This window comes from Dermacentor albipictus, chromosome 9 (genome assembly GCF_038994185.2).
Source record: "Dermacentor albipictus isolate Rhodes 1998 colony chromosome 9, USDA_Dalb.pri_finalv2, whole genome shotgun sequence".
Classification (NCBI taxonomy): domain Eukaryota; kingdom Metazoa; phylum Arthropoda; class Arachnida; order Ixodida; family Ixodidae; genus Dermacentor; species Dermacentor albipictus.
In genome coordinates, this window is record NC_091829.1 from 55,498,983 (window position 1) to 55,518,332 (window position 19,350).

General features: G+C 47.3%; 1 protein-coding gene across 7 annotated transcripts in view; it reads right to left on the reverse strand.

Annotated features, from left to right (window-relative positions):
* LOC135896562 (MYG1 exonuclease) overlaps window positions 1-19,350 on the reverse strand; it is a 631,131-nt gene that overhangs the window by 591,539 nt on the left and 20,242 nt on the right. For 3 of the 7 annotated variants that reach the window (XM_070525814.1, XM_070525812.1, XM_070525818.1), the window contains one exon: window positions 9,136-9,197. The exons of the other annotated variants lie outside the window; for them this stretch is intronic. In XM_070525814.1, the coding sequence (XP_070381915.1) occupies window positions 9,136-9,197 (62 nt within the window). Of the gene's footprint in view, window positions 1-9,135; window positions 9,198-19,350 lie in introns of those variants that run through there. 7 annotated transcript variants of the gene reach the window in all.

The window sequence follows — 19,350 nt, forward strand, 5'->3', positions numbered from 1 at the left end:
CTTCAACTTCAGTTTTCATGGTTGGCCGTAGAATCTTAACATTTTTGATGTTTCTAACGTTTTTACCTGGCCCAAAGTGGTGCAATAACTTTAAACCAGTGTAATGTATTTAAGTGATGCTCACTCTAATGCCTATCTGGTTTTGTTTGTGTTTAAGAAATTTGAATGTCTGATGAGGTAACAGCATTTAAACTTGTCATCGTGGCTCTTTTCAGGGAGCTGCTAGGAAATAAGATGCAAAACTTATCACACGCCAGTTGTAGCATTTTTGTTTTCAAGACTAAAGTATACATGTTTCAAAAGATGGAAAGTGGGGAAAAAAGCCTCAAGAACATAATCATCCTAGGATTGTCATGTCCTTACAACTCTGCAATGACTAATGCCTCATACATCTTAGGAGCACATTGGTCGCAATGCCTACAGGTATACTTGATAAGAGAATAGCTCGCACTCAGATTTGCCACGCAGTTGATGGCTGATAGCTTTTGTTTGTCGTCTTCATGTTACTACTATGTATTCAATATTCATTTACATGTGCAGCGGTTTTTTGCAGTCACACACACACACACACACACACACACACACACACACACACACACACACACGTATATATATATATATATATATATATATATATATAAATATATATATATATATATATATTCTTCGTTTCAATAAAAATTTAGTTGAGAGTTAGCGCTCATCCTGTATGCTTCTAGTCTGTGTCCGTGTCACTTCGCGCTACAATCCAAGATCAGGTTACTGTACCAACTTGCCCAACTTTTTATCCTTGTGTTAAAGACACACTCAGACTTGTTCTTACTTATGTGACCGGTTATTTTTGTGCTTTATAATAAGATGCAGTGCTTTTCAAATGAAAACATGTGATAGTTCGTAGTGAGGTTATTTAAAAAAAACTGTTCTGCTTAAAATTTAATTGAGCAAGCCTGTGCCATTATTCGGTGCTTATGTCTTTGTATTGGTATGGTTTTACTCATCTTCCTCTTTACTTTTAAAATGTGCAAACATTATTATGTAACCATTTCTCTTGAATGAAATAAATATTTCTGACATTTCGTCACAAATTTTACAATGATTTTGTTCAATTAGGTAACCTTAGACTAGCTGATTGTTATTCTGGTAGCTTAACTTACAATGCCTGTAGAATATTCAATGCAAGCACATGGTGAAAAATACACTAAGTTATTGGGTATAAGCAGGTCACTGTCAGTAAATGGAGCATACGTATATTTCAGAAAATAGTGCATGCTTACATATTGAACAGCATGCACAGCTACACATGCTGTTTTGTTCGTAAATGCTGAAAGATTATTCGACATGGAAGCACTTTGTTTTTGGGCTTTCAGTGCTACCTTTAAGTCATATATGTGAAGGTACTAGTAGAAGCATCCCGTGGAGATAAATGACAACTTTGATGAATAGAGGTATAACATATGTGCTTAAAACGGCAAAAAACTGCTTGACAGGCAAACGTACGCTTCTGTAGTACTGCACTTGTTACCGTCGCCAATACATGCATTGCTTGCGCTCTATTGCATTCAATATGAGCTACAGCAGCGAGCTGTGGTGTCTTTCCCTCCTGGTCGAGCTGGTGTTGCGAAAATTTTTGACCAAGAAAAGGAGGTTTTTAATCATTTCTGAAATGCATGTAACTATGCTTTTGGCTGTGTGCTGTTTCCACGGAGTTATAAGTACTGGTGCACCAAGGTGTGGGAGATCCTGTGTCCTTAGTGCAGCGCGCATTGTTATTGCGCTCTGCATCCTGCCGGCAGTGTACTATCACTGCAGAGGACGATTACGAAAGCATGGCGTGTGTGCCTTGCTGCAATGGCGAGACCTTAAATTGTTTTCCTGAAAGGGCCGCACGTTATGCTACCACATGACGGACCAGAAGCGCAATATGACGACGCCTCACAGATTCTGGCTCATACTGAACAAGGTAGTACCATAGCTAAGGCTAGGCAGCATTCACAACAGCTAGTCTGCCCATTAACTACATGGCTGTAGTGAACGCTAAAATACCTGCAGGGATAACACCCTTTTGGAAGGGTGTTGTCACATGCTACACCCATACTGAAAGGGTGGTTGTCTGTGTTACACCCCATATAGAAAGGGTGTTGTTTGCTTTACACCCATAGGTGAGGTGACGTCATATTCACACCCCTTCTTTTGTGGGGTGTTAATGTGCACCCTTTGCTTGGGGTGTAGCAATACACCCAAAAAGGGTGTCACCCATGGGACAAGCCATTTACACCCTTAAGGGTGTTAAAATTTTTAGAGTGTACCCAGAACGTTACCCGACCAAAGTTTGATAAGTAATTTAAGCTTCTGTATGCATGCAATATCTTCCGAGATAATCTAGTTCGATATCTGCTTCAAGACTACATGATCCTAAAAGCCAGTAATTCTTCATCACTTCTCGAAACACATGTCTCCACATAGCCTCGATCTTACAGTTGCATCCCAGAAAAGTGCTATGAAAGGGGTCTAGTTGGTGGCTGTTCATACTTGGTTAAGCTCCAGCCCGTTATGAAAACCACATACATGAAACGCGTCGACCGTCTGTCGGCGTTTAGTGTCTGCGCTTTTACTAACGCGCTAGCGCATAACCAAGCATGACTCCCAGAATCAGTATCCAAAGTATCTCATTCGACACCTTTGGCATTTGTCACGGTATAACGCGGACGCCGGTGGCAATAACGTTGCACGGCCATGTTCAGACAGCCCCCGAATTCCATTTTCTTCTTCTGGAATGACTCTACCTAAATGAGTCACAAGAACAGCACAAACCACAAGAATAATCTTTTTTCCTGGCCAGGCTACGGCCAAGCCCAGCGCCCGACAGAGAATAACCGTCGCAGGAACAAATACCTTGCTTCTCTATTGCGAACAGCAAAACGTTTGGGGGAGTATCCTTGAATTCGACATTAAAAAGAAGTATGGGGTTTTACGTGCCAAAACCACTTTCTGATTATGAGGCACGCCGTAGTGGAGGACTGCGCAAATTTCGACCAACTGGGGTTCTTTAACGTGCACCTAAATCTAAGTACGCGGGTGTTTTCGCATTTCGGTCAGAACAAAATGCGGCCGCTGAGGCCGGGATTCGAACCCGGCATTCGGCATTGTCAATACGAATACGAACCCGAATTCGGCATTGTCAATAAAACCACATTGAAGTCAAACGGCGCAGCGAATGCTTCCGCGTAAGACCTCCGCGATGCTCACGAAAGTTCTGAGTGGTGCAGCAGCTGCAAGAAAGTCGAACATTTGGCCGGCTTCATTCCTGCAAAAGCTTTCGCGGTCAGCTCGGAAAGCAGCGCGAGAGGAGAAAGGTCACGTGGCTTACCAGGCGCGGTCCTCCCGAAGTGAAATAATAATATTTGGGGTTTTACGTGCCAAAACCACTTTCTGATTATGAGGCACGCCGTAGTGGAGGACTCCGGAAATTTTGACCACCTAGGGTTGTTTAATGTGCACCTAAATCTAAGCACACGGGTGTTTTCGCATTTCGCCCCCATCGAAATGCGGCCGCCGTGGCCGGGATTCGATCCCGCGACCTCGTGCTCAGCAACCCAACACCCGAAGTGAAACGGCAAGCTGCTAACGATGTAGTAGAAGTTCCGGGAGCGATCCCAACGTCGTGACAGTTCAGGCAAAAGATTGCACGTGCACGGAACGAGCAATACGCACTAACGATAGAGTCATGCAAAGCTCAAGTAATTCGCTATTGTGCAAGTTCGCCTTAGCTCACGAGAAACACGCCACAGCCGCGCAGCTAGGTGCGTCAGAAAATGCAATGCTTTAGTCCTCGGCAGAACTCAGCAGCGCCACCGAGGGCACGACATCGACCGCAAGACATGGCCGCTAAAAAAAGAAAATAATATTAATAAAAATACAAAGACGGCTCAGTGAAACCCAGCGAAACGTCATTGGAGAAAGAAGTTTGCAGATCATTATAATCATGACGATGTAGTTCCCCATCGCGCCAACTCGCTGATCGGAATTCCATGTTTGGCGCGTTCATTTCATGACATTAGGGGATTCGGGCTGCTGATCGTTTGCTTTATCTGGCCAACCGATCGTTCATAACAGATAGAGTAATGCAAAAGAAGTAGGCAAGCGAGAAACCATACTTTCAGAAGACTGCATGTCACGATTCGAGCGCGCGAACGTCTTGGTTCACCACGCCAATGCGCGACAGAGCTGTGCCCGGCGGCCACCCCCGAAAGCACAAAGTGGACGTGCCTGGCGACACTCGCAAACGAAAGCACCCAGACAAAAGCGTTCGTTCTTTGTAACGACCCATTTCATTTTCCACTGCTTTTTTTATGCGAAGCATATTACGAGAGCTCAACCCAGCTCCTCAGGCGCGGCGGTGTCGCCTTGAATACCACGTGACACCGTGACGTAACGACAGAGGAGAAGTGGCTTCGGCTCAACTGTTGCAAGATGGGCTGGGTGGGAATCGAACCAGGGTCTCTGGAGTGTGAGACGGAGACGCTACCACTGAGCCACGAGTACGATGCTTCAAAGCGGTACAAAAGCGCCTCTGGTGAATGCGGTGTTGCCTTAGAAACGAGCTGTTTCTAAGGCTCAGGCGTGCGTCGCTTGCTCAGGCGCACATTTCGTTGCCGCGCCGAACGCTGCGTTGCTCGACGCTCACCGCGTCCAATGCGGGGCGTCCAAGGCGAAGCAGAGTAACGCATGAGTTGTTTCTTCGTCTAGCCGAACCAAATATAGCCAAGCAACAGCAGTTCACCAAGCTAAACAGTGGTTCAACAACTAAAATAAAGGCTAGTATGCTTCGCATCGTGGGCTTAACCTTGCCTAAGCCACACCCATTTTTTTGTTTTTCTTATCATCAGCATTTTCGTTATCGTGTTTTCTTAATCATGCAGCATTTTCCTAGTCGACTTCGTCAGGTTCTGTCTCTGGTCCGCTGCTGTAGTCGTATAGTAACGAAGTAGACCAGCTCCAATTCCTTTCTACCATAGATGATGTTTTAACGTGTTACAGCGGATGGTCAGAAGGCAGCACCTCTGCCTTCTGACCGTCCCACCAGACAAACAGTCAGTCGAGCTACGTGACACGGCATGCAGCGTGGCGAGCTCCCTTGTGCCGAGTTATTCTAATTTGTTCCTGTAACGATGGAACTTTCGCACTCTTCACGACGACAGCGACGGATAATCCGCTAAAATGCCCTGCGCATGCGCGAGGAAGGTGATTTCGAACCAAAGTTGAATGGGTGCTTGCGCGAATCGACGTCGAAACAGGCAAATATAGAAATAAACTTGCGCTGTGCAAACGTACTACATTTGCTGAAATACCTACATCGAGAGCTCTTCTTTTTTATTCGATTGATATTTTTGAGCACGTTGCTTCCATCACAGAGTTCTCGAATCATTATAGGCGAGGTACGTAGATTTGAAAAGGTGAAATAAAAACACATTTGCGGATTTCAACGCCTTGAGACGCTTGGCCCCATATATTGAATTAGCCGAACAATAAAAAAGTATATAATCCGAACATAGGTTGACCCACATAGACAAAAAGAAAACTGGGAACACGACGCGCCTTTATTTATCGTAAACTCCGCTACAAAGTTTTCTTTATGCATAATGCCATAAGCTGCATCCCAGCCAAAAGTGAGACAAAAGTCGTCCTCATCAGATGAATCACCGATGTCCTCGACACCCCTAAGTCGTACTGAGTGCCCTAGAGTGCGTTGGATTTGCAGCTTTTACTAAAGCCAGCCTGAATAATCTGAAAACTTGGCTCCCGGCGGGTACCACGGAATAACTCCGTTAGCTTGGTAATTTTGCTAACTTTGTTCACAATTATACGAGTAGGTCGAGATTCTTTGGTCAGTAATATAGGTCGATGGCGCCCTCAGCGTAGCGCCAAAAAAAGAAAAAAAAAACGTTGAGTTATGTTCGAGTAAATAACATACTCTGAGCTGGCAGCGAGAATTTATTTCTTTGCGCATAAAGAAAATGTTGCGTGGCAAAATAACCGTTGCTGAACCCTTTCGGCGTGAATACGACATCACTCTGCACAATATTAACTGAGCACTCGTTTTGGTGGCCCTTCGAACGCCACTTGCACGCTGGGAAAGTTACGGACGAGCCGGCCACAAGCTAAGCAAAGGGAAGCGAGCCAATCGGAGACGCCGGCGCCATCCTCCTCACCCTGTTATCTACTTTCACTACGCTAGCTCTGCCCCAACGAAAGCGTCTCACCTCATACGCGCTCCTTATCTCTAATTTGGCCCATAACAAAAAGGAAAACCAGTGGCGATAGGCAATACTATTCGCTTTAAAACCAAACAAGTCACTCCTGCATAGGAGGAGAGCGTTTGAGTGAACTGTTCAAACAACAGCAGGAGTAACCGCGCGTGATTGCGTCGGCGGTTACATGAGTATATGACGTCAGGATATTAGAATAAAGTCAGAGTAGAATCACTTTAGGTTATAGCCACCCTGCTCCGCTAGCAATACCTATAACGCCTAAGCTGGGGTGTTCGCCGAGCCTGCAACAACGTATACCTTCTGCGTGGCGGAACCTTTTAACCGCGGATGGGTCGTGAGTGCGATGCCTCGCACACAAGAGTGTCAGCGCGTGATCTGCGGCACGTCTTTTTGCAGTGTCCAAAACCTGGTGAGAGCAGATATATTTGCCGCATATTAGATGCGTGTTCGTTGCATACTTGCGATATTTCTGATGATTTGTCAAGCTTGTGTGTTGCACAAATTTCACCCTAATTTGGCATCTGATCTTTGCATGTACTGTAGGGATATCATCAGGTTGGAAGCATAAGCGTCAGCTTGGAGCAGGCAGTACAGTACAGTAGTACTGAGAACAGCCAGAAAATGCGCCACCACTCTGCGCACCTGTTGCTCGACAAAGCTCTTGCATAGCCAATGGCAATATTGTGCTTCATTGACTTAGGCCGTTTATGGGTATGTTAGGTATACTGCTGCAATACTCAGGAGTGGTTCCATCTGTCTTTCCATTTGATACCGTGCATCGCAGCCGTGACAGCCGCAAAGGCTTGAAGATGGTAATGGGCGAAAACATGAAGTGGCCCATTGAGCGAAAACGCCGGCGTCTGTAGCAGCGAACCGGCCTCTGAATTCTCATTGGCTGCGACGCTAGGTCACGTGTGTGCCTCGACGGAGCAGAGGGGGCAGCAGGGTACACCTGCGCTGAGCTGGCGCGGCAGGTGTTGCGTTAGGGGTGAGAGCATCGTCGCGACGCCTGCTCACCATTGCTCTCAGAAGCCTTTGTAATCCGCTGGTTCCGTGTGCGCGCAAGCTCTCGCCCGCGTTCTAGCTTCGCCAAGGTTATCGCTATGAAGAAATTAATGCGCAAAAGTCAGAATAAATGGGAGAGGAAAAAGGTTGGTGGTAGTGTGATTTCAAGCTACGACCCTACGCTCAGAGGCCCAGTCTCTTACCTACTAGGCTAAGCACGCTGCTTCTATATAACAGGCCTGCGCACTCTGCTTTATGACGTGATGCTACTTGGACAAAAATTTCCATCGCCAAGCTCGGCGGGACGGAAGCGCTGACAATAAAATCACCGCGGCTTATTCGAGAGCGTCCTCATTAAGTTATTTAACAGTTGGGCAAGGTAGCATGACGTTGCGGAAATAAGTGCACTGGCCTTGTGTTGTCTAGGAGGCGTTGGCCAAGCGTCTTGACGTGCTCGCTTGGCCCGCGAAGAGTTCATATCTCGAAGGACCACTCAGCGGTGTCCGATTTGGCATTAATTCTTTCGCCTTTCCAACTCATAACAAGTGCTTAGGTCTCCTGGGATTTTTTTTCGTTGACTCTACTATACCAACTACGTGCACCGGGCGGCCGCCGTAAGGCGCCAGCGGCGTGTCAGCGAAGTGTAGGCGAACAGCGCCGCGAACAGCAGAAGTCAGTGCACTGGCATGTGAAGCAGACGACGGTGCCAATGCGCTCACGGCGTATCCAGTGATATCACACTGTAGGCTTTGAGGTTGAAGAAATTACGGCCACTGACCAAGTCAAGGTGAAAAAACACACAGAGACGTTTCGGGACCCGTACGGGTTCCTTGTTCACACTAAAAGCGGGCAAAAGCCGCAAGTCGTTTTTATGCCAAAATCTGACGTAGGGAACGGGTGTAGTTAGCAGGAAGATTTCCATCAGTCCTGTTGATATTGTTGTCAGTAGTTTGAATAAATAAAGGTTCTAACAAGAGTCGCGTCATCGAATTCTTTTCCTTAGCTATTACAGCAGCGTTTTCCCAATCGATGCGGTGACTGCGATTATCGGCGTGTTCGGCAAGGGCGTTTGATACTTTTTTCTTGTTGGAGACGTCCCTTTGGTGCTCTTTTAATCTTCTCGTGAACTTGCCCGTTTCACCGATGTAGCTGCAACTGCAGTCTGCGCATGGTATCTTGTATATGACACCGGGATAATTCTTGCTTTCAAGCTGATCCTTCACGTTAACAAGCTGATTTCTCAGCTTGTTGGACGGCATGTGGGCTATTCTGAGATCGTATCTTGAGAATACGCGGCTAAGAGCTTCGCTGACGCCAGGAACATATGGGACGCCAGCGCGTTTCATGAGCGACTTGCCTTTGCCCGTAGTTAGTTCTGTAGGAAATATAGTCAAGAGTTCGACGAAAGTTCGTCTGGTCAGGTAACATGATGATGAAGAAATTACGGCCACTGACCAAGTCAAGGTGAAAAAACACACAGAGACGTTTCGGGACCCGTACGGGTTCCTTGTTCACACTAAAAGCGGGCAAAAGCCGCAAAAGGTTCTGGTAGGTCAGGCTTTGAGGCCTGACCTACCAGAAAACGCATTTTCGTGTGTCTGCTTTTGAGGAAGGTCGCCACTTGCTTGAGGCAGGCCCCGTTCATATTATGATGTACAATATAAAGGAGAAAACTAGTGCAAATTGGGACGCAAGAGCACCCCGCCAACAGAGCGCGACGCGGTAAGCCAAGACATGGAGCTCCAGAATTTATATTCATGAGGTTATTTTACTGTGCTTGTTAACATATTCGCATACTTAAATATGTAAATACGCGAAGCAGGCAGGCAAGCGATGTATCAAAAATTTGTAAGATACGTACCCAGGGGTATGTGTCATGCGCCCACTGGTATGTGCCCCATGAGCCAGCATGTATCTGCCGCTCTGCAATGGAAATTTTCTGATGTCAACTTGGGTCACTGAAAGTAGCACATCACACCTACGCTGTGACGTTCCCGTGACGCGATTTTTGTTGCAAATGAGGATCGGAGACGACGTTGTGGCGTTTTTCGACACTCAAAAAGCGCATTCTTGCCAAATATCACCGTCAGCTTGACGTTTGTGCTCTTTGTGGGCTTAGATAGGAAACATTGAGCTAAGAGCCTTTCGCTGCCCCTGAAGTGGTAGACAAAGGGTGTTCTGATTTTCTCTCTAATCGTACAATGAAGAAGTACTTTTCACAATACCTCAAAGATTGGCAGAGTAACTGTGGTGGTTTGAAGCGATAACAAGTAGGCTGGCGCTTGCGTTATCTGGCTCCAATGGAAGTCGTAGGCCATAACAATTTTTTTGTACGGTGGCGTCGAAACCTAGACGAGAACTCCAGTCAAGCACCGCTCCATAGAATGAAATGTGCTGCTCTTGTGTGATCTGTTGCGTTTCTGGTATTTAATTAACAATGAAGTGACGTGTCGAACGGACGGTTTCGGACGCCACAAGCACTTTGTCATAAAGGCGTTCGAGTGTTCTACACTTCGTTGTCTCGATTGGAACGAATACGGCGCGTCCCACATAGCGCCAGCTAAAGCACTTAAGTGTGTGCGCTCTAGCTTCCATTCGGCTACTAGAATTAACGAGGTTCTTCTTCGCCTCACAACCAAGAGCGTGTTGGTTTGTAGTATTCTCGTCTCGTGGCAGCTAGCGCTTTCGAACACTGTCTGCAACTGAAGCCGAAAATGAAAGACGACGAAGTGTCCCTGCTAAGGCGGCTGCTCATCGCTCCTGAGAAAAATCTCGCATTCCTCGTAGATAGGTTCCATACTTCAGGATATTAGACCACAAGACATCCGAAGACACTCCGGACGCTCACGCGCAGTCTGGTTTTCTCGCATTCAGAGAATGTCATCCCATCATCCCTGCAGCTGAATCATGCACCGCCTAGGGCCTAGTGCCTCCGTTTGCGCGCTGGCGGCGGTAGATTTGCTAGCGCCGCTCATCATGACGGTATTACCGGCCGCACAATTGACACCTGAGCCTGGATCCAAGCTCCTGGTTCCTGCTTCAAGACCTTCGGCTACAGACCACCCGCCGCCTTACCGAAATGCACATCAGACCGTGAGTGATCTGATCTTAGGGCGGAGCCCGGCGATGGCATCCCAGTCACCGATAGGGAATCGGGCTACAATTGTGCATGACCAACCGAGTACCCCTATGGACTTGTCTTCTGCGCTACCATCTGTTCCATCGGCCCCCCGTGGTTCTTAGAAGCGTTCATTGGAACAATCTGCACCAGATTTCTCTTTGGGGAACAGCGGGTCCCAAAGCAAGCGTTCCTGTCTAACGACTGACCACCCTGTTGTCGACACCAGGCTCAGTTGGCTATAAAGCAACCATTAAAGCTCTGAAGCCCACAAGCCTCACGGAGATTCCGAAACGGATTATTCAGGCTAACCTAGACACTTGTCTTGGCACCACAAGCTTCCGCAGCTTCACGGCCAGGTATAAGTCAAATACCATCGCTGTGTGGCTCCCGACATTGGCTGCTGTCGAGAGTTTGTAAACGCTTCAGCGTCTCTCCATCACAAGCGAAGTCACCATGCCGGTCCAGGTGTACCTGGTAGAGGCTCGGACTTACAGCGCTGTGTCGTTTACAACGTTGACGTTGGCGAGGAGAAGACTGCTCTCCAGCGTGAGCGCTACTGTCTTACTCACCGTGTAATTCAAGCGCGTTACATGAGAATGGGGCACTCTTGCATCGCCGCCTTGCAGGGCCTGCCAACTCCCCCAGCACGCCTGTACTCCTATGGCTGCATTCTACGACATCGACCATATAAACCCAGTGTCGTCTATTGTTACAACTGCTTCCGACCTGGCCACATGCGACGATCCTCTCCGTTTGCAGCGCCAGATGAAGCTGTACTAGATGGCAAAGTATCTTACCGATGTGGACTCTGCTAGACCGACGATCGCGAGATCCCTTCGCCAACTTGTCCCACAAAAGCAAAGGGCCACTGAAAAGGTTCGTCACGGGATTCATAACCAATGGCCTCAGCATGATGCCACACAAACAGTGCCGACATCTGACAGGTTTGCGACGATCCAGTGATGACGACGACTGGCCAGAGCTTTCCGAGCCCGACCCGCCTGCACCCCATTCCCAACAAACTTAGAGTGACAAAGTTCGCAAATAACGCCTTCGCCCGCTGATTACACAGAAGCAGAGCGTGTCGGATGATCAGCGTGATGATATGGCAGCAGTGGACAATCAAATTGCCCGCCTTTTAGAGGAGGTTTCCAATCTCCGACAGCACGGTCGTGTACTTGCGCTACTACTTGCTACTTGCGCGTCGCTGACGCACAATGAAATCTCATACCACTACAACTACCGATTACGCTGCATCATCGCCTCTGCCACGCCCCGCTTTATAGTTCGCAGTCAACCAGGTCTTCTGCTACTTTGCCGGATAACTCTACAACATCCCTTATGTGCTTCACCATCAGTCAGTTATCCAACCTGGCATCCGTTATTTTACAATGCCTGGACTCATCATCAAAATGGCGGGTACAGATGTTTGTGGTGTGCTGCAAAGGAACTGTAGAGGTCTCTCCACGATAATGGGGGAGCTTAAACCCCGTCTATGTATTATGGCGTCTATGGTGTAGGCCCTGCTACTACAAGAAGCCAACGGCTTGCCTGCCATTCCAGGCTTCAGTGGATACGTGTCTCCTTCGATGAGTGACCTTCGCCTGCACAGCTGCCCCTCCAGGAAAGGCTGCACTGTACATTTATACGCGCTACCCTCAGGTCTGCCTTTCTCTTGAAAGACGCCTTCCCGCCACAGAAACTAGTGTCAAAAAGTTCGGGCCCCCAGCGCCGGCTTCACCTTCGTCTTGGGCCGCAAGTGCGTAGTTTTTAGGGCCTCGACGCTCATTTGCTTCCCGCGATGGCCCACCCACAGGCGCGGGTGCCGAATACACGCAGGGCTGTTCATACACCCACGCGAGGCTGGTGGGTGTGGGACAGCTTGACCTGCAGCGCGTGACCAAAGGGACGTCGACGAAAGCGCCAGAGGAGGCCACACGTTTACGTCACGACGTTGCTGCGCGCACTTATGCAATAGTGCTGCGTTCCGGACGAGTCAAACAGTCGATTAAACAGGCGTGTTTGTTTGATCTATACGAAAACAAAAAAAAAGTATTGGAGGTTTCTTTGGGTGGGGCTGCGAACACCACATAGCTGGTTTTGTTCACACAGAGGGACACGTTTTCTTATTTTTTTAAGTTCGTTAACTTGTTTCATGCTCAAGTGGATACCCTGTAGGGACTTCAGTTTTCCAGTTGGCATGCTGCCGTGCTAGCGAAGAAGTATGCCGCCACTGCAGCCACTGAAGAACATGGCTACCGTAATTACGTTCCTCGACGTTCATAATACTGCGTTGAGTTCAGCTGCACCGAGATTCGTTCAGCGTGAATTACCAGAAGGTTGTTTTTCTGTAACCGTTCGAACTTGTAGCAACCAACAGTAAGCAGCAATGAAGTGGTAAGCTTAACCTTTTGCTCTAGTGAACCGGTGATCACCGTTACGAAAAGCTAAGCGCAGCGCAAGCGGTGGCGACGGTATGCGCTTGCTGGAGCGAGTACCAGGTCGTCCATTTTCTGCAAGTCCATATGTGACTTAGGGCCCTACGACACAAAACTATTCCAATCTTCCGACGTCAAATTTACGTAACCACCAACATCGTCATTGGGCGGCCATCGGCAGCATTGTTTGAGAAGGCCAATCAAACGTACTCTTCTTTTATAGGTCACCTTTTTTTGCATTCAAATTTAATAGAATTACATACATTGAGCAGATTTTCCTATCGAATTGGCTGACAATAGGCAAGGAGCACGCTCAAGTGGAGAGGGATTCATGGGGCCGAGCCAGCCCAGTGAAAATAGATAACCGGATGGAGAGGATGGTGCCGGTGTCTGCGATTGGTCCGGTTCCCCTTACTTAGCTTCCGGTGGCTGGGCGCAAATCGTGGAGGTGTGCAATAGAACGTTAAAGAAGCTTCCAGAACGGATCCTCAAAAAAGGGGAGTTGGTAGAGTATTGTGGTATGCGTGCAGGAAGTGCTCGATAACGTTATACTGGCAGCGCGGAAGAAATGTTTAATTTACGCAAATAAATCCTAGCTCCCCGGCAGCACCGACTGGGTAGTGCTAGAGCAATCATTGCTTAGCCTTGTTTTATTCATTACGGAACGGGGCAGTCTCCAGCTAGTCAGAAAAGCAAAAATCAGTTTTGTTTAGCCTAATAATGCATCTTTAACGCGTATGCGTCACTTTGACGCTGTGAGATTTCGCGGTTTTGATACGTCGCGTGACAGACACGCGAAGTGGGCGCAGCCCGAAAGTGTTGGATTATTGGCAGAATATTACGGCAAAAAAGCCGTCGAATCAGATATAAATACTTTCTTTCTTTCGGTTTAATCATGTATAATCAGTGTGCACACATCATATCAGATTGGACATTTCCGCAGTTTTCGTAATGCCGCGTGAGAGATGGATGAAGTGGTCTTCTTTGTTCAGGTAACGGGACTTCTAATGAACTTCAAATAAGGGCGAACATACTTTCATGTTGGCACCAGCTGCATCTTTTATTGCCAGGCACTTATTTTTCAGTGTTTTTTTTTGTTATTTGTCTTTCTTCACGTGTAATGTATAACTCGTGAACGATAATGTAACTCGTGCCCGGTAAAGCAAAAATACTTTGCAGCAAGGGTAAGAAAGGACACGTTTCCACTAAACGGGATATTAGTCTAACGAGGAGTAATAAATGTAGCAGGTTCGTTTTCATCCAAAGGTACTGTTCGAAAATTCACAGAAATTCTCCTAAAATTGTGGTAATGATGACGGCATGTGATTGTGGGGCCACGGAATGAAGTTAGACCCTCTCTTGCCTTTTACGATACAATTCTGTAAATTGACAGGGTGCTTTTTGGCGGTGCCATGGGATGAAACTACGTACGCGTGTATGGTTCGCGGAGAATTACTGTAAATATGACGGTGCGTTATTGCAGTGCTTTGGAATGAAATTATGGGCGCCAGTACGTTTTACGGAACCGAGGACGCCGTAGTAGATGCTTTGGCGGATGCCGCAGGGACGCGTTGCCGGCGCTCGTGTGTCTCGAAAGAGATCTGCGATGTTTTCAGAGCGCGCGCAGTGCGGGTAGCTTCGTACGCGGTGCGCTTTCTACTTTTTGTTCGCCCTGAAGCGAGACATGCGTGAAGGTCGACTCGCTTGCCGCTGCCGCGATTCGTCACTACATAATTGTCACAACGAGTTTCTGCGCTGACGGAGCGAGATGTGTTCGTGGTTACCTGTGCGTGCGTGACATCGAGCTGGTTAATTTAGTTAAAGCACATTGACGGACTAGTTGGTGTGAATCCATGCTAGAATGTGCAAGCGCGACTGAACCAGGGCGTAGAAAGAAGCAGACACACAATGACAGCGCTGTCTCTGTGCGCCTGTTTCTTTCTACGTCCTCGTCGAGACATGCTTACATATTCTATCATTGTTTAAGTTTATATGGCCGGTAATGCAATAATCCTTACTTCATACTGCTATCTACTATTTCTCTATCGCAATGGGTGCTTCACCTTTCGGGGCGAAGTGGGAATTTTATTATTAGGTCAAACATCACAAAGAGCACAGCCGTTAAATTGCGCTGTCGCACTAGTCGAAAATGACGGGGCTCTGACTTGCCACAACACGCTGCCGTAGCCGAGTGGCTATGACGCTGCGCGGTTGTCACGCGTTCTATCCCACCCATGGCGACCGCATTCCGTTGGGGCGTAATGTAAATACGCCCATGCACCATGCCAGATGATCAACATTATTCCGCAGCAACGCAGTGTGACGTACTTGTACGTAAAAAGATTGTGCTTTTGGAACATAATAACAAAGGATGTCATTTCTTCGTTACCACTGCTTGAATTCTGTGAAAAACTTTCCAAACGATGCGTGCTACCTAACGCATATTCGTTTACGCTTCATGCAGGGGTGGGGCGGGCACACGGAGCGTATACGCCCAGTGGACTGTTCATTTCGGTCACTGCTGACTGGCTGGAGATGCACCAGCAAGAAGAAGAAGCTTCTCTCTCGTACTCCAGCCAAGTCAGTCAGCTAGCGCTTCTGCAGCAGGCGGAACACACATGTCAACTAGGAGGACAGTCTCAGAATACGAACTCGCCCGCCCCCGATGTACCCATGCCGGCGTTGTGCTATGCCTCTCTCCAGACGCCTTCACCATATGACCACTTAAGGTCTGCGATGCAAGATGCGGCATTAGCCTTTCTTTGCATCTTCGATAACGACCACGGCGGGAATCGCCATTGCTACATGCTTTCCACGTACTACTGCAACACATACTACAGCAACAAAGCTACGGCAAGACATACTATAGCGACAGATCTACAGCAACCCATACTACGGCAATACATACACATACTGCAGCAACATATAATACGACAACGCATGCTACGGCAACACATATTGCAGTAACACATACTGCAGCAACGAAATTGCGGTGACAATGCTTCGATCACTATGAATTGCGCGTAGCAGAGAAGATAATCACAACAATCACAAACACGACGGGAAGTGGGGCACGCAGGCTGGGTTGCTGAATGCGTGACCACTGCTCCTTACAACACACGGTATGAATATAAATTATATAAAAACCAGTGCAATCCGCAGCATAACGAGCTTCATATTCCCACATACCGGTAGCGCTTGTAGAAATCGTCATTTTGCAGCCACACTCAGTTTACATTTTACGGTACTTCGTCAGCGGGAAGACTTGAGTTCAGCGTACAGGTCGTCGAATTAAGACCAAAGCTTTCTTCGGAAAGATTCCCCGAATTTCCCGATCGTGGATGCTAGGTGCTGCTGCTGTCCTGTCGAATAGCTCATACTTAAAGAAAAAATAACTTAATTACGCGCTAGATGGACATCTCTTCCCACTGCACCATTATTCACCGCAACCGCTCGTGCAGTTTTATGGTTGCAGTACAAACTAGCTCTTTGCGATGATCGCGGCGTGTGCCGTTTCCACTAAGCCAAACACAGAACCAAGAAGTGGGCAGTTTTCTAGCATTTGATTTACCGCTTCACAATATATGTGTTGGGTCTGCATAATTATTAAATTACTAGAATATCAAGAGAGATCTTCGAAAGACATAACGTGGTGTTTCGCGCATAAACAGTCAAGCAGTAAAGATCCGCTAAACAATCAGGGGTCAAAATAAGCGATCACTGCGCAACCAACCATGGGAACACAGTAAGATGAGGAACAAAAAACGAACTCTCATATCCATGAATGACACAAGGTGAATGACACTTGTGACAAGGACAAGGTGACCGTAACATCGAGGAGGAAATAAGCGTCAACTTTATTTTACAATCAAGCATTTCAGGAACAGTAAAAATAATCAGATAGCTCATAGAATCGGTGGAAAGCCTCTCCTAACGATCATTGGAGAACACGTTCTACTCCCTTACAACTCTCGGAAAAAAAGAGAATGCCTCAAATTATGCCAATAACGTTTGTGTGCTTTAGGTCGTTAAGTATCTTCAGCTCGAGTACTTCTTGTGGCAGACGAGGATAAACAGCCACTACTGTTGATTTGTTAGGCATACAGGCGGCCATTTCGACGTTCTAGACACCTGCGCGAACCACATTCGAAAAGCCCGCGTTGCCCTCCGCCGACGATACATCCGTCATCCGACACCGCCCAGGCGAGGATGCCGAGCTCGGTTTGGTGTCAACCGCGGTTTGCAAGCTAACCGCCGATTTGCCTGTTGCCAGATTGCCCTAATAACGGTTAATGGCAACCGCCGTCCCACTGACCGTGGCTCGCCTTGCAACCGCCGTTTGGCCTGCTGTGTAACCGAGCTAACCGTGGTTAGCGATGTCGTTAAGGACGCCCTTGTAACAGGGGTATTACGATTGGAATGGCAGAACAGCGAGTACCTTTACCGAAGCATGTCAACGCTGCATTGAGCACAACAATACAAACGCGTGAGAGGGTTAGAAATAGAGCAGTCATATTTGTGCTGAACACGACTGTGACAAAATTCTATCGAAGCTTTATTATAAGGTTCGCTGCTACGTGTGACATATAGCTATTGGGATTCGAAAAACAGATATATATTGCCCGTTTAGATATTGTAGTTTAAATAAATTATAGAGGAGCCTTGTAGCCTTGCCGTTGTTGAAACGAGAGTCCTTCAATGGAAAAAGCTCATAACTTGGCTCCATCGAGGAAGTCAGGTGATCCGCAGTTTATTGCTAAGTGTGGCAAGTGATTTAACCTTTTTTGTGCCCGCAATATCTTCCGCGATAAATGTCTGGTGCCAAGCTTCGTCACTCGAAAAGGCAGCATTTTTTCACTAGTTCTCCGAAGGCGCGTCTCCATACAGTCTCGCCTTTACAGTGGCATTCCACAAGCATCCACCGTTACCCACTTTAATCCTCTTTTATCACCTTAGTCCACCTTAGTGACGTTAATGTACTATAATTCACGCTAAGCTTCTTTTTTGCATCCTAATTCACCATAATTTTTCTTAATACATATTTATCCACCTAAATTCACTATAATCCGCACTAATTAACCTTAAATCACCTTTATCTAATCAGTAATCAATCAATAATTAAGTTGCAAATCATCACTTATGAGTCATACAAGGCTGGGCATGCAAAGTACGCTTCTGGCCTTGCATGAGTCACACCATTGACCCTAATCCAATCATTAATCAATCATTAATTAACTTTGCTAATCAATAATCATCGCTATTACACGACTGGACATCCTTTGTTTGGAAAATTGAGTCATAAGGCTTTCGCCTTAATAAAATCACGCAGGTGGCCAGGCAGCGTAGCCGCGTCGATCCACTTCCACTGAATTCCGGGCGCTACGGGGTGGCGGTCAGTGAGCACCGAGCGTAGAAAGGGAGTTCTCCTTCGCATTGTGTAGACGAGCTTGTCGGTGTTGATGACGACGTCCGGGCACGCACCTTAGGGATGCCTGTGGAATGCTGCCCTGGCAACGTATACTAAAGGTGCAACAGTCGACTCAGGCCTACGATACACGGCCCTCGTCGGAGCCAGAACCCGTAATTAGCCTCGAAATGGTTCGCGCGGTAATTCCATCATTTAGCAGGGCACACATTGGGTGCGCAGCAAAAGTACCGAAGCTCCGAATGCGACACTATGGAAAGAGAAGGCTGCGTGGTGGCGACATGTGTTCAGTTCCGCCCGTCGAGAAAAAACGAGCTGGCGCTGAGTTGGGCACCCCTCAGGACACGAAGCGGTGTCTTCGCTATAAGTCACAGGTTCCAGACACTCCCCAGGAAAAACATACTGAATTCGGTAGCGTCCTTCCGTAAGAGGGAAATGGAAATCACGGGCTGACTAAACATTGCTGGGCAAGTGATGTTTTTGCTACACCGGCGTCCAAGTAACATCCCAAATGCCAAAGCTCCCGAATGAGGTACCGAGCGTTTTGATTCTGGGAATCATACTTCATTATGCGCTAGCACGTTACTAAAAGCGCAGACACTAACACGCGGTCGATTCTTTTCGTGTCGGTGCTCTTCGTAAAGGGCTAGCGCTTGACCAAATATCAACAGCCACCAATTAGCCCATTTCATAGCAATCGTTAAAGTGAATTACAGTAGGCTTAATTTACAAGGCTTTCGCCTTCGCGCCTGTTAGGCTATAGCTAAAAACATCCGCTTTTTTTTTTAGCCTCGGCTGTGCGACATTTCCCAAAATCAGGACAGACTACAACGCTGGGGCGTGGTGCGTGTCTCTCTGTATGTCCCCACTGCATGACAGTAGAGACGAACAGACAAGTGAGAATGTTATCCTTGTCCTGCTCTAGGCAGTCTATTCGCGAACCCAGCACACACATCCTACAGTGCTATTTAACCATAGCTGTCGAAAAAAAATTGAGATTATTGGTTAGCTATTTCTATCTAAGCGAAAAGCCTTAGAAACTGAAAGGCATGAAAAATAATTAATAAAGATTGCTCGGCTAACCTAGCACTT